The 15,538-nt window shown below is 44.3% G+C and overlaps 1 protein-coding gene across 10 annotated transcripts in view; it reads right to left on the bottom strand.

Moving 5' to 3' along the window:
- Positions 1-15,538, bottom strand: part of PHKA2 (phosphorylase kinase regulatory subunit alpha 2) — an 85,187-nt gene that overhangs the window by 40,121 nt on the left and 29,528 nt on the right. For all 10 annotated transcript variants that reach the window (XM_075913734.2, XM_075913718.2, XM_075913727.2 and 7 more), the window contains 6 exons: positions 12,000-12,107; positions 10,826-10,904; positions 8,619-8,753; positions 3,865-3,974; positions 2,918-3,062; positions 2,171-2,249 (listed from right to left, as the gene is read on the bottom strand). In XM_075913734.2, the coding sequence (XP_075769849.1) occupies positions 2,171-2,249; positions 2,918-3,062; positions 3,865-3,974; positions 8,619-8,753; positions 10,826-10,904; positions 12,000-12,107 (656 nt within the window). The remainder of the gene's footprint in view (positions 1-2,170; positions 2,250-2,917; positions 3,063-3,864; positions 3,975-8,618; positions 8,754-10,825; positions 10,905-11,999; positions 12,108-15,538) is intronic.

The raw sequence follows: 15,538 nt of genomic DNA, 5'->3' as shown, positions 1-15,538 counted from the left end.
GAGAGGATGGACTGAACTCTCAGCAAGTTTGCAGATGACACAAAGCTAGAGGGTAGAGATAGGGTCCAGAGTGACCCAGACAAATTGAAGGATTTGGCCAAAAGAAACCTCATAAGGTTCAACAAGGACAAGTGCAGAGTCCTGCACTTGGGATGGACGAATCCCAAGCATCGTTACAGGCTGGGAACCAACTGGCTAAGCAGCAGTTTGGCAAAAAAGGACCCGGGGATCACAGTGGATCAGAAGCTGGATAGGAGTCAACAGTGTGCCTTGCAGCCAAGAAGGCTAATGGAATATTGGGGTGTATTAAGAGGAGCATTTCCAGCAGATCTAGAGAAGTGATTACTCCCCTTTATTCAGCGCTGGTGAGGCCACATCTGGAGTATTATGTCCAGTTCTGGGACCCCCACTACAGAAAGGATGTGGACGCATTGGAGAGGGTCCAGCAGAGGGCAACTGAAATGACTAGGGGGCTGGAGCACATGACCTACAAAGAGAGGCTGAGGGATTTGGCCTTATTTAGTTTGGTATTTGATAACAGCCTTTAACTACGTGAAGGGAGGTTTCAAAAAGGATGGAGAGAAGCTGTTCTCAGTAGTGACAGATGGCAGAAGAAGGAGCAATAGTCTCAAGTTGCAGTGGGGAAGATCAAGGTTGGATATTAGGAAAAACTATTACACTAGGAGGATGGTGAAGTATTGGAATGGGTTACCCAGGGAGGTGGTGGAATTTGGAGTATTGTGTCCAGTTCTGGGCACCACATTTCAAGAAAGATGTGGAGAAACTGGAGAAGGTGCAGAGAAGAGCAACAAAAATGATTAAAGGTCTAGAGAACATGACTATGAGGAAAGACTTAGAACATATATAAGAAGATAAGAACAGTCATACTGGGTCAGACCAATGGTCCATCCAGCCCAGTATCCTGTCTGCCAACAGTGGCCAATACCAGATGCCCTAGAGGGAGGGAACACAACAGGTAATCATCACATTATCCCTCTTCTGTCACCCAAGAGACTAAAAGAATTGGGTTTTAGTTAAGAAAAAAGAAGACTGGGGGGAGCATGATAGAAGTTTTTAAGTATCAAAAAGGGTGTTACAAGGAACAGGGAGAAAAACGGTTCTCCTGGACTTCTGAGGATAGGACAAGAAGCAATGGGCTTAAACTGCAGCAAGAGAGGTTTAGGTTGGACATTAGGAAAAGCTTCCTAACTGTCAGGGTGAAACACTGGAATAACTTGCATAGGGAGGTTGTGGAAACTTCATCACTGAAGATAATTAAGAGCAGGATAGAGAGACATCTACCAGGGATGGTCTAGATGGTGCTTGGTCCTGTTGTGAGGGCAGGGGACTGCACTTGATGATCTCTCAAGATCCCTTCCTGCTCTAGTGTTCTATGATCCACCACTGCCACATCCACATTTGGTAATTAGGCAGTAGTTGGTACCAGCAAAGAAACAAATCAGTAAATGTGCCCAAAAAATAATCACAGATCTGGTGGATGCTGCGATAGCTATTATTATTTATGTATATTGTAGTAGTGCCTAGAGGCCCAATCCAAGGTCAGTAAGAGGTAGTCCCTGCTTTAAAAAAAAGATAAAATTCTAATTCCCACAGAATGCCACCTGTTTAATAGATTTAGGACCACTGAGATCATAGGTTCAGCCTCTTGTGACAAAAATTAAAAGCCACAGGTAGGATGTAAAGCTGACTAAATGCTCAGAGAGATTCCAACAGTGGGAAGTTTAGTAGAAAACAAACAAGTATGGAAATAAGAAACATGTAAGCATGTACACACATATTCACATACAATGCACATTTAATTTCAAATGTGAGAGACTATTTTAATAAAAATAATTGTTTTTAAACCATGTTTCTGAAAACCCACAAATCCTCAACTCCCAATACTGATGCTTAATTAAGATTTAATGTCAAGCCTTGGAATTCTCAAAAGAACAATCTGTTAATAAAAAAGTAGGCCTAGGTTCTACTAAGAACTTTGCACTGCTGCTATTTGTAGATTAGTGACTAATTCTCATGTAACAATTCACGTGGAAATTCACCCCTATGGAGAGGGCTTGCTCAAGGCCTATGAACCACTTTGATCTTTAAAAGAGGGGTGGGGCACTTATGTGGGAACAGTGGAATAATTACTTTTGGATAGTGACATTACCTTGCCCCTCCAAAATACCCATCCTCTAATTTTCTTATGGTTGCAAGAATTGCTGGATCAATGTCAGAGCCATCATCAACTAGAAAGAAACATGAAAGTTTAACTTAGTTGGGGAACAAATGTCTATTTAGTATTTTTAAATCACATGACCATTTTAACATGATCAGGTTTCTTGTAAGTAACCAAAATGGTTTTGATTTTAAAATGGATATTGAATCACTGATTCATGATTCCAATTGGGTTTACATAGCTATGTGTGATTGAGTCCTTAGCTGAACTGGGAACTAGGTTTGGTGATTACCCTTTAATAAAATGTTTCTAAACATGACCAGCAAGTAGACTGACTAGCTGCCCTCTGCAATGCAAACTAGGCAGAAGTTCAAGACAGAGACCAAGAGTGCTATAAAAAGCAGCATACAATTCTAACTTATCTGAAAGCATTGGTAACAGGTTTCAAATAGGAATACTTCATATAAATTCTGAGACAGAAACAGGACGGGTTCAGTGCGGAGATGCATGGATAGAGATGAGGGGTAAAAACATTTATAATGCCTTATAAATCATCATTTTGCCATCCAAATATGTCACATGCCTCAGAAAGTCAAAGGTACTCTTAACATTTAAAATTCAGAGAAAATAACAATAGACATACAATCTGCCTGCTCTCAAATTCATGCTCCAACTCCTCCATAATAATAATCTATCTATCTATACCTGGGATAGCCACAGAGACAAAATGACATTTACTGAGCATGGTGTGGGTGATGGGAAAAGTGAGGGTTGGTCTTCCAGTCATCCTCCAGCAAGAAGTGAGATAAGCCAGTTCCGTTCTGAGCATCTCCACAATCATCCGATTGTCTAGAGCCAGGTAGAAGTGGTGCTGATCAGTAAACTGGAAAGCAGAAAACATGTTAAGTAAGTCTTTACTGGGGCTTGTATTCTTCCAGCTTTCCTTTTTCTGTTTCATTCCTTAAGTCATTTATAAAAGCCCTAAAGACTTTGATATGGTTGAAAAGGAAACCGCTCTAATTAATTTTGATTGCATGGTACTATAACCACATTTTATATCCTCACAGGACTCTCTCTGAGTTCTGTGGCAAGAACAATTTAACAGGGATGAATTACAGCAACCTATAATAAAGCTGTACTTAGAAGTATGTAATATTTTATTAAATGGATTAAAGGACCATTTATTTTAGAAAGGCCAACATACGCTAAGAGGACGTTTGAGAGAAAACAGAAGGTAGAGCTTTCCTTTCTGTAGAGCTGCTGGCCATGGTTACAATATAATTGACAGATGAGATTCTGTGCTCCTAGAGTATATAATTCTTGACATGATAAACTGGAACTATACTTTCAACTGAAGTAATTAGTAGAAATATTTATTAATTGAGAGGATTTTCAGATAAACTATTTATCTCTCGCTTTTTTTACGCAGCCAGAATTGTGGTCAGGACAGTGATCAGCAGAGATTGTGTATTATTGATCTAGAATGCTCTTCACTAAATCAGAAGCCTACAGAAGTGGGGATCTGCTTAGAGGCAGAAAGAACATTATCATTTGGCTGTCACCCAACTTCTGTAAAGAGCAAAGCAAAGGACAGCTGCTTCATCAGATCAGTGGGAGTGGAATCACAAAGAGATTCACAGGACATTAGGTAAGAGGAAGTTTTCCTATTGGCTTAACATGCCCACCTGAGGGGTAAAAGTAAATATTTGATTCCGTATCATGTACAGTTTGGATGTTCCAAGCACACCAATATGTCGGTAAGGTCGGCCACTCAGGTTCATGTTCTTGTTTCGTCCTGTAAAAATTTTTAAAAAATAAAGATCTAATGTAATATGTCCCTTTCTTCTCCAAATAGCTACAAGTTTAAATTTTATTACGTAATTTTCAGTTAAACTTGAACATCGAATCTTCAGTCAGGGACACCTGTTATGTACAACAAATAGAATTAGAGAATAGTTCCAACTGCTGTGGTGTTAACACCTGTCTTAAAAGTTTTCTGTGGCACCCACCATCATAGGACCATGAGCATTTAACAACACACTTCTGATTCTTTAGAGGTCTCATTCAAAAGCCCTTTGAAATCAGTGGGAAGGCTTTGGCATGTAAAATATCTGAAGTTCTAGAATTTAAAAAAAGTGATGGCTCCATAAGGAGATAAGAAAGTTATAGCAGGTGCAAATGTGACATTGATGACCCTAGTTTCAACTGTGTTTTCCTCTTTCAAATTATTTCTACAAATTAAGTCTTTGGCCTAAAAATTATGTATTTACAAAAAAAAAAAAAAAAAAAAACCCCACACACCACCAAATCAGTCACATTCCAGAGAGAAAGTTAAACAGATGTACACATGGAGGATAAGGTGCCTCAATTTCTTTTAAAATCAGAAAAAAGGGAACATAAAGTTCTAAAAAGAGTATAACAAAGATAGGGATCCAGCAAGAAAATCAGCAGATTTTGTAAAGCTATGGATCTCTAGCTGGCATTTCATGCTGATGCTGGCTAGCTGATGCCATGTAGATTTCTATATGAAAAAACAATAAAAGGTATACATGAACAAACACTGATTTGTCAGGAAGTCAAATACATCCATCTACAGGGAATGACAGGCAGCATTCCAAATGAAATGAGGTATACAGGCAGTCCCCGAGTTACGCGGATCCGACTTACGTCGGATCTGCAGTTACGAACGGGGCACTTCCTCTCCCTGGTCTCGAGCAGACCAGGGAGAGGAAGCAAAGCGGCGGCGGAACGCGCGGCCAGCTGACAGCCCAGACGCGTCTGGGCTGTCAGCTGGCCGCGCGTTCTGCCGCTCTGCTCTGCTCCGCTCTGCTCCCCCTCCCCCTGGTCTGCAAACCATGGGGGGGGCGGGGAAGCAGAGCGGAGCACGCGGCCAGCTGACAGCCCAGAAGCGTCTGGGCTGTCAGCTGGCCGCGCGTTCCGCCGCTCTGTTCTGCTCCCCCTCCCCCTGGTCTGCAGACCTGGGGGACGGGGAGCAGAGCAGAGCAAAGCCGCGGAGCCCGAGGGCAGCAGGATAGCCACGGCGCGTCTGGGCTGTCCCGCTGCCCGCGTGTTCCGCCGCTTTGCTCCCCGTCCCCCTGGTCTGCAGACCAGGGGGTCGGGGAGCAAAGCAGAGCAAAGCCACGGAGCCCGAGGGCAGCAGGATAGCCACGGCGCGTCTGGGCTGTCCCGCTGCCCCCGTGCTCCGCGGCTTTGCTCCGGACGCCTGTGGTACAGCAGCTGGGGCGCTGCCGGTTGGTCCCGTAGCGCCGCTCTGGGTGCCACTGGACCAACCCAGCAGCACCCCAGCTGCTCTGCCCCAGGTGTCCCCTAGTCAGCAGCTGCTGAAAATGACCAGTGGCTGACTACAGGAAGCCCCTGCCCCGGGCTTCCTGGAATCAGCTGCTGATCAGTTTCAGCAGCAGCTGACTTGGGGATGCCTGGGGTTCTTAAGTTGAATCTGTATGTAAGTCAGAACTGGCGTCCAGATTCAGCCACTGTTGAAACTGATCAGTTTCAGCAGCGGCTGAATCTGGACGCCAGTTCCGACTTACATACAGATTCAACGTAAGAACAAACCTACAGTCCCTATCTTGTATGTAACCCGGGGACTGCCTGTATTTGCAAGAAAACCACATGCCACATTAAACATCACAGGTTGTTGGAAATCCCTCTTTAATGTAACAATGTTAATTCTCTCAATTCAGCAACTGAATCCAGTGTAAAAAAAACCCTCCCCCTCACAGCTGTGCCCTCTGCCCTTCCCAGTACTGCACACAGCACTTTTTTTTTTTTTTGGCTGGGTCAAACACAAACACGACCAAAGCTTTTTCCTAACATGGCAGATGTTCAAATCCCAGCTACTCTATGAGAACTTGACCTTGCAAGGTTCTCTCGGAAGCTGTGAGAACTGCAAGTGCTCAGCACCTTGCAGGATTAAGCCTTTAAAATCTGCCTCAGGAACAGATACTGTTTCTACTGTATCTAGCAGATGACACTACCCACGCATAGGAGGAGGTCTCTACCTACTTCAATCACTTTACAGAAGCCTTATGTCACCTAAAAAGCTTTCCAGCTTCAACAGATGAACTCTACCTGCTAGATGATTCAATACATTCTCAAGAAGGAAAGAAAAATATTAAATACTCTGGGCCAGCTTCACTTCAGAAATCCAACTTGTGCAAGCATCTGGAATCTGGGTGTGAGGCCCCTGGCAGCAGAAAGCCCACCAGAGACACAAACCAACCACAACTGCCACCTAGGGCACATCTAGACTACGTTTTTCTTTCAAAAGAAGATATGCAAATTCAGCACAAATGTGTATATCTTCTTCCAATCACTTTTTCGAAAGCGGTTTTTTTGATGAAAAAGCGTGCCATCTAGATGCGGTTCTATCAAAAAAAAAAAACAACCTTTTTCAAAGGAACCCTTCCTTCCTCAAAAAATGAGGTTTACAGCATTCTTTCGAAAAAGGGTTGGGTTTTTTTTCAAAAAAAAAAAAAAAAAAAACTTTTAAAAAAAGACATCGGAAGAAGATATGCAAATCTTCTTTTGAATTTGCAGATCTTCTTTTGAAAGAAAAACGTAGTCTAGACATGCCCCTAGAGTCTGAGAGCAGCTCAGCACTATAGACCCAACCAGCCACTAGCTGGAATGAATCCCCATTCTGGCACAGTGGTTCCATGACAGCAGAGGGATACACATGGACACACTTCCAGTCATCTCAAGCATACATTTGGCCCACCACATGCCGTGACATCAGGAAGGGCATTATTCTTCACCCTAACCACGGGATCAAGCCACAGTCTCTGCAGCAGGCAAACATAACCCCCACACTCTTCCCAAACCAGCCTCTTGATGGGAGGGATTATCACCTCAGAACAAACAGCAGGTTCTGAACCCGGATCCTAAGAACCTAGGGAGGGTAGGGAGCTAGAAGGAGAGATCAGCAGAAGGCCAGAACCATCTTCACAGAGCTCTCACCCGTTAGTTAATTTGTCTTCACTAGAGAGGATCCTCAACTGCCATATGCCTATGGTCTAGGGACACTCATGAAAGGGGTTTCTGGAGAGCAAAGGGGACCTTCGGCTGCATTACACTTTTCACTTTGAATTTCCCAAAGATCTTAGGGTTAGAGTGACACATGTTTCATCAAACCCATTACAGACCTTGACCTTCAAACTAACCTAGTCAGCTGCTTGCAGATAGACATGAGAATTAATTTTTATCCCTTGCTGCCTTTTCCTCCCCTAAACTGTGTGGACGATTTCTTCAGGTAAAATATATGTTTACGAGGTTTATTTAAATTTCTGCTCAAGGCCCAACATCTTAAGATGAGCCTCTATATTTTGACTTGCTTATCTGAGTCATTGGAGAAATTCCAGTGAAGGCAACAAAAATGATTAGGGGGATAGAGCACATGACATACAAGGAGAGGCTGAGGGATTTGGGCTTATTTTGTCTACAAAAGAGAAAAGTGAGGGGGAGGAGGATTTGATAGCAGCCTTTAACTACCTGAAGGGGGGTTCCAAAGAGGATGGAGTGAGGCTGTTCACAGTAGTGAAAGATTAAAGGATGAGGAGCAATGGTCTCAAGTTGCAGTGGGCGAGATCTAGGTAAGATATAAGGAAAAACTTGACAAAGCTCAGGCTGGGATAATTTAGTTGGGGTTGGTCCTGCTTTGGGCAGAGGGTTGGACTCGATGACCTCCTGAGGTCTCTTCCTACCATATGATTCTATTAGTCACTGAACAATATCTGAAGTTTCCTCACGCACTACCCATAAGCCTGATTCCCGTGGGAAAAGGAAACACTGACTGCTGCCCACTGTGAATTTCCCTAAGTATGGTGGAGAGGATTTGCCATTGTTGATCCACTGTCATCACTGGCCTTAACTTCGAAAAACAACATTCCTGATTATACTGGGCAAATCCATGCGTGGTATGAACCAGGTGAAATACTGAGATTTTGTGTGTATTTATTCCACATTACAAAGCCTCCAATCTCTTTTGGAAAGGAGTGTCAAAGGAGCCCAAGGTGGAAGTTAGATGCATAACTCCTTCAGGTGCTTTCCAAAAGCCCAGCCTGTCTCTAGAAGCAGCCACTGCAGAGAACCAGCTTCTGACAGTCTGTGAAACTCCACCGGAATGGAGCATCCAGAAACCTCTACTTTGGGTACCAGCTCAAGGCAGGCAATGTGAACCTAATTCTTCTAACAAATCCCTTATTTAGGGCACCAGTTCAGATCAGCATATTCATTACTAGTTTTTTCTTTAGGTGCTGTATATTCACATGCACCTCTGCAACATATAAAAAGTATGAATGACTGTGAAAATAAAACAAATAAAAAGAAAGAAATGGGGACAGCCTGGAAGTGGAAAGAAAAATAAATTGGGTTTCATTACAACCACCGCATTCATTACACTTCTAGTTCTAGCACCTACCAAGTTTGGCATAAAGGTGACTCAAGATCCGTGCTGGCTGCACTCGGATTGGATGGATGTCTGCAATGCTTTGAACTCTGATTCCATGATGTCTCAGTAGTTCCTTAATTTCATTTGATTCTGCCAAGACAGTTACTGTAAAACAGAAAAGAATAACAGAATTATTTTAACCAGAATAATTCTCTTGTATTCTGACATCACCCATTACGGCTATTTACCCACCACATGGGGGAAATGGAATCTAAAAATGCTAAAGGCCATGTTCCTTCTTGATTTGCCAACTCCAATTATGTCAGTGGGGTTGCAAGAATGTGAAGGACAGCATTTGGCTCTTCATTTCCCCAGATCTCTTCACTTCCCTTCTCCACACAAGCTACCACTGTAAGATACTGTAGCAAGCCTACTTATCTGTGTCAGTGGCATACACATGCTATGAACACTATTTATTATTTCTATAGCAGTAGCATGCAGGTACCCCGATTAGGATCACAGCTCTGTTGTGACAGGTGCTGTATAAACACAGAGGAAGACCCTACCTCATGGAATTTACAATCTAAGACCTCAATGCTTCCTTAGAGGTTTTTAAGTCCCGGCTTGACAAAGCCCTGGGTAGGATGATTCAGTTGGGGTTGGTCCTGCTTTAGGCAGAGGGTTGGACTTGATGACCTCCTGAGGTCTCTTCCAACCCTAATCTTCTATAACTCTATTTCAGTAGTGGGCAGCCTGCAGCCTGAGGGCCACATGCGGCCCATCAGGGTTCTGTGTGTGGCCCACAAGACATTTTGTTTACCGTTGCCCATGCGCAGGGTTGTCAGAGTCTGTTGGTTTACACCCATGTAGTTTTTTCCTACCTGTATTCCTAACGTGACACACACATAAAGCAAGGGCACGTGAAGTGAGGTGTGTGCTGATTGCACACAACACTGACTGAGAGAGCCACCCGCTCCATCTGCATCCAGTCAAAGCACAATGGTTCTATCGGCACACGCCAAAAAATCTAGGTACACAAGCACAATTAGCAAAACCATCCTATCCCAAGAGATCATCTTGGTTACAATGATCTTGTGGCCCACTGAGATGAAGGAGGGTCACTCATGAAGCCCATGCACTAGCCTAGGTTGCTCATTACTGCTCTATGAGCTTTCAAAACGTTGTGTGTGGGGTTTTGCAAATGTGGGTCAGTTTGTTGAGTTAGGATCTAACAACCCAGTACAGATCTGCTCGTTAATACTACTGCATTCATTAATATTCTCAAAAAATGAATTTTAAATTTGCATTCATGAATATTTATACAGGAAGTGAACATTTTAAAGTTTCCTATACAGAAACAGAAACAATCCCAGCCAAAGGAGACCTTGTGACAGGTAAGAGAACACTCCTCCCCTAAGGTGCCAGCTTGGATGAGCATACAAGATCAGTACAACAATCCCATAGCTAGTTCTGGGAGAGGGCTAGAGTTCTAAACCACAAGCACTGTGGTATTTGCAGAGATGAACTGGACAGACGGCAGCTAGGGTCACAAGCATCAGGGATGAAGGAGGAAGAAAAGCTGCTCCTGACAATCCAGGCTCCTGACTGCTTCTCACAAGCTGCACAGATGGGCAGTGGGAGAGCCTTTATTCCTTGATCAGCTCACCTTATCATCCCAGAGCAGCAGAGGGCAAATACTGACCCATGGGCCAGATCTGGTTCACCAGAGTTAGCCCCTGACAGGCCGCCGCTGTATTTAGCTGTACCTCTGTGACCAACAGGAGCTGCAAGTACTCGTAGCGGCAGCAAACCGCCACAGTCTTATTGCCCACCCCTGCCCCAGAGCATGCCCAGACCTGCCTTCTCTCCTGAAGTGGATGCAGAGACTGAGAATCTGACAGATTTAATTTTAAACTGGTAATGAAAGAGTTTTAAAAACAGTAATAAAATGGAGTAAGCACCTCCTCATAAAACAAGCAGGCATGATAACAACCTCCCCCGGCCAGTTTCTCTGACTCAGATATCATCATGGGTACCCACATTTCATGTGCTAATTAAGATACACTGAACGTGCCCAGCAGTTTAACCCTGCCTAGCAGCCTGTCCCTCCTCTTTCTCTTTACCTGTCAGAGCTTTTTTTAAATTCTGCCTCTCTTTTGTGAGGTGGTAAAAAAAAAAAAAAAAAAAAAAAAACACCCTTCAGCTCATCAGCATGTATCAAACATGAAATCACCAACCTTGCACCACAACATCAGGTTTAAAATCAGTTGAAAATCTCCTATTTAAGGGATCAATTTCACCAGCAGCCAGAAATCCCTGTGATAAAATAGAAAAAGAAAGGTCCCAAGTAAGATGCCTTTAACGTTCAGTGCAGTTATAAGGGATCCTCATGCTAATCCTTAAATTTCCACAAATGTAACATGGAACATCTCTGTCCTCTATTTTACTCTACAGTATTTTTAGTAAAACTTCAGTTGTAATTTTAAAATATTCTTTGGGAAAGGGGTCTACAATCAGGACTCAAGCCAATCTGTGTGCCTACTTAGTTGCTTCTGTCATTTTTTTTGCAGCTACATGGAAACACCGGAAAGTTAACCCTTTACTAAGTCTTTATTAGGTTCAGTCTAGGACTTATACAAGGTTAATCTCAGATGACGGGAAGTTCAGTTCAATCTGGATAAGCATTTGAGTGGCTATTTGAACTTCTGCAGGGGTCTCTCCTTCCTCATGCACTCCAAAGTAGTTTTAGCTCCCTCCTTGTGATCAACACTCGCTCTGATTCTTCTCAAACTCTTGACTTTCCTCATCTCTTTAAGACTGGTGGCAGAGCCAGCAAGAGATGTGGCCAGTCTGCTTAGTTCTCCTGCGTGGTTCTTTCCACTTTCACAGCAGTTTGGGGGGATGCCCATTAAATCTGAACCCATAATGCCTTATTACAGTCTCTGATGAGGATGCCCAAGAGGATACAATATGTGCAGTTCACAAGGCAAGCACACATGGAAACTACAACATGGTTTGAATTACACACTCTTTCTATCCTCAGGAGAAAGACAGATGATTATAACTTGCAGAGCAAGAGATTTAACTCCCTTATAATAACTGAACTCTCACGTAGCATATAAAAACAAGGTAACCCTGGGTTTTCAGAGATAGCTTACATTTTCATACAGTAAAGCAAAAAAATAAAGGTGGACTGGAATGACATTGGCTGTGTGTCAAAAGGAACAAATATTTTCTAACTAGTTTAAGTTGGATAGGGAATCACCATTTCTGCCGACTCACAAACGTGCATCCACCACAAAACAGCCTCATCCAATTGAAAGTGAATAAGACGACGCTGGTCTGGGCTTTTTCCAGAGTTCAGGGCATCTCCAAATGAACATTAACTCACTGGTTTTACAGATAAATTACCTCTGCTAATAAAGAACTGAGGATGTACAAAGACTGGCCCCACAAATGAGGCAACTTTCCACCCGGCACACGATCCACTGAGTGAGGATTGTCATACTCTTCATCCACCTGCCAACAAATGTATGCAAAATGAGTCCTACATGCTTATAAGAAATATTACAGACCATATATTTCAAAATACTTTTTCCTGGTAAAGAGCTACACCTTTCAGATTTTTTTACATGCCATCATGAGTGCCACCCTGTTTTCACCTCCTAGATTGCATGCTCTTTCAGACAAAGCCCACACAGACCTTTGTGCAGTACCTTAGGGTATGTCTACACTACAGCGCTAATTCGAACTAACTTAGTTCGAATTAGTTAATTCGAACTAAGCTAATTCGAACTAACGGATCCAGACTAAAAAACTAGTTCGAATTAGCGTTTTGCTAATTCGAACTAGCATGTCCACATTAAGTGGACCCTGAACCGGGGTTGAGGATGGCCGGAAGCAGTGCCGGCAGGGCATCAGATGAGGACTTAGAGCGTGGAGCTGCTGCCTCAGGCTAGCCGAGGGCTGTGCTTAAAGGGACCCGACCCCCACCCCGGACAGACAGTTCTCAGGGATGCCCTGCTTGCAAAGCAGTCCTGGCTTGGATTGCCCGGAGTACCCACACTGGGCACATCACAGCACTCGGCCATCAGACCGGCTGCACTTGACGCAGGCTGCCATCTGGGGAGAGGGGGCAATTGGAGGGCTGCAGGAGAGCTTCTGTAGGGATAACATATTAATGTATTGAAAATGATTCCCCCAAATGGAAGTGACTCCCCATAATTTGTTCCCCACAACTTAAAAGTGTTTAGATTTATTATTAATTCTTCTTATTATTATTATTATTTGTTAAGATTGTTAAATGTTTAGATTTATTATTATTATTGACCCTTTAGAATATAATGTATTAGGTCATGTAACTTAGAACTGTTAAGAATATAATCCTATGTAGCCAGAAACAGCCCCCCCTCTGTGCTCCAGGGCATGCTCAAACTTGTGCAAGGGGCTGCTTGAAATTGACATTGCAGAGATACAATGCATTGTCAAGCCACTAACTCTGCTATGGGAGCCAAGCCCTGTAATTGACTAAGGGCATTGTTACATAATTGACGCCTGTTCTCTTTAAAACATTGTAACTTTACTCAGCACTCAGAGAATGTTTTAAGCAATACCACCCAGAAACTTTTGTAACTACAACTTTTATTATTATACAAAATACTGTATGAATGTATGAGGGTATGTCTACACTACCCCCCTAGTTCGAACTAGGGGGGTAATGTATGCATACCGAACTTGCTAATGAAGCCCGGGATTTGAATTTCCCGGGCTTCATTAGCATAAAGCCGGCGCCGCCATTTTTAAAAGCCGGCTAGTGCGAACCCCGTGCCGCGCGGCTACACGCGGCACGGACTAGATAGTTCGGATTAGGCTTCCTAATCTGAACTATCTGTACGCCTGTACGCCTAATCCGAACTATCTAGTCCGTGCCGCGTGGCTACACGCGGCACGGGGTTCGCACTAGCCGGCTTTTAAAAATGGCGGCGCCGGCTTTATGCTAATGAAGCCCGGGAAATTCAAATCCCGGGCTTCATTAGCAAGTTCGGTATGCATACATTACCCCCCTAGTTCGAACTAGGGGGGTAGAGTAGACATACCCTGAGAGAGTGCTTGGACGATGAATGAATGGTTCTGAGAGGTGCCAGCCTGAGAATACAGCAACAAAGGGCTGAAGAAGGCATCAGGTGCCAGTGCAACCAAAAGGTGTCAAGTGGAGAAAACCAAGTACTGGAGGTCCACCCGATGAGATCACTGACGAGCACCTGGCAGCCACCCTGGAGACATCAGCATGATGCAGCAATTTCCATAGACTGGCATGGGAAGAAATTCCTATAAGAACTGGACTAAAAAACTATGGAGTCAGAGTCCAAGGTTCTGCTGCCAGCCTACCAGGAGCTTCAGATGCGCATCTGATCAGGACTTCGCTCCCCACTACCATCACTTGTGTACAGAGTACCTGGCCAGTATTCTGTCACAAGCAACTTCCAGGCTGGTAACTATAACAAATACACAGAACCTGAAAGAATGGATGAATGAATGTTTATATGTATATGGGTTAAGTAGTTAAACAACGTTGTTTGCTTCTATCTTTTCTTTATTTCTTTTATTATCTTTACAATAAATGTGGCTTTTTGCCTTGTCCCCCTCATAAGATCCTGCTTGCTTTTATTTGGTACAACACTTCCACCCCCAGAAGCCCGCAGAGCCAGCCCAGTCCTCCCCATCGAGGGCTTGTATCCCATTCCTCCCTCACCTCCTTCCACTTACCCTTCCCTAGCCCCCCTTCCTGATGTACTAAATAAAGGACAATTGTGTTCAAAAATAGAATCTCTCTTTATTGAACAAAACTGGGGGAGACTGGGAAAAGGAGGTGGGAGAGGGGAAGAGAGAGGGTGGGAAAGGGGAGGGCAACTACAATGATCAGAGGTTTGGAAGAGGTCCCATATGAAGAGAGGCTAAAGAGACTGGGACTTTTCAGTTTAGAAAAGAGGAGACTGAGGGGGGATAGGATAGAGGTCTATAAAAGCATGATTGGAGTGGAGAGGGTGCATCAAGAAAAGTTCTTCATTAGTTCCCATAATAGAAGGACTAGAGGACACCAAAGGAAAGGAATGGGTAGCAGGCTTCAAACTAGTAACAGAAACTTCTTCTTCACAAAGCAAAGAGTCAACCTGTGGAACTCCTTGCTGCAGGAGGCTGTGAAGGCTAGAACTAGAACAAAGTTTAAAGAGAAGTGAGATAAAGTCATGGAGGTTGGGTCCATGGAGTGCTATTAGCCAGGGGATAGGAGTGGTGTCCCTGCCCAAAGTTTGTGGAAGGCTGGAGAGGGATGGCACGAGACAAATGGCTTGGTCACTGTCTTCGGTCCATCCCCTCCAGGGTCCCTAGGGTTGGCTGCTGTCAGCAGACAGGCTACTGGGCTAGATGGACCTTTGGTCTGACCCAGTACGGCCATTGTAAGCTCAGGGCTCAGGGTCGGGGGACTCAGTGGACCACTTTGATTTTCATGAACACCTGTTCCTGGGTGGCCAGGCTGGCAGCTCTCCTGCCCTAGACGGCCACGTTCCTGTGCCTAGTGCGGAGGTCGTGGACGAGGTCCACGATGTCCGCTCTAGACCAGGCGGGTGCCCGCCTCTTGTGGTCTCGGGCAAGCTCCCGGGAGCCGCCTGCCTGGTCCTGGGAAGAGGGGGAGGGCTGGGAGGCATCGGGTGGCTGGTTCGAGCCGTGCCAGGTAGGTACAGGGTCTGCTGGCTGGGTGCTAGCAGGCTTGCACCTGGCACGGGCATCGTAGCCAGCCCGTGCCCCTTTAAGGGCTCCGAGGCTGGGACGGGGTAATAGAGTTTCCCTGGTGAAGTCTGTTACTAAAAAGGCCACTAATTTATTTGCACAGTAACATAATTTTGACCAGATGAGAGAGGGAGGGGAAATACTAGAGAATTTTATTATACAAG

Source organism: Pelodiscus sinensis, chromosome 1, assembly GCF_052426305.1.
Source record: "Pelodiscus sinensis isolate ZL-2025 chromosome 1, ASM5242630v1, whole genome shotgun sequence".
In the NCBI taxonomy this organism is placed as follows: Eukaryota; Metazoa; Chordata; order Testudines; family Trionychidae; genus Pelodiscus; species Pelodiscus sinensis.
This window is presented reverse-complemented; position numbering and strand designations above follow the sequence as displayed.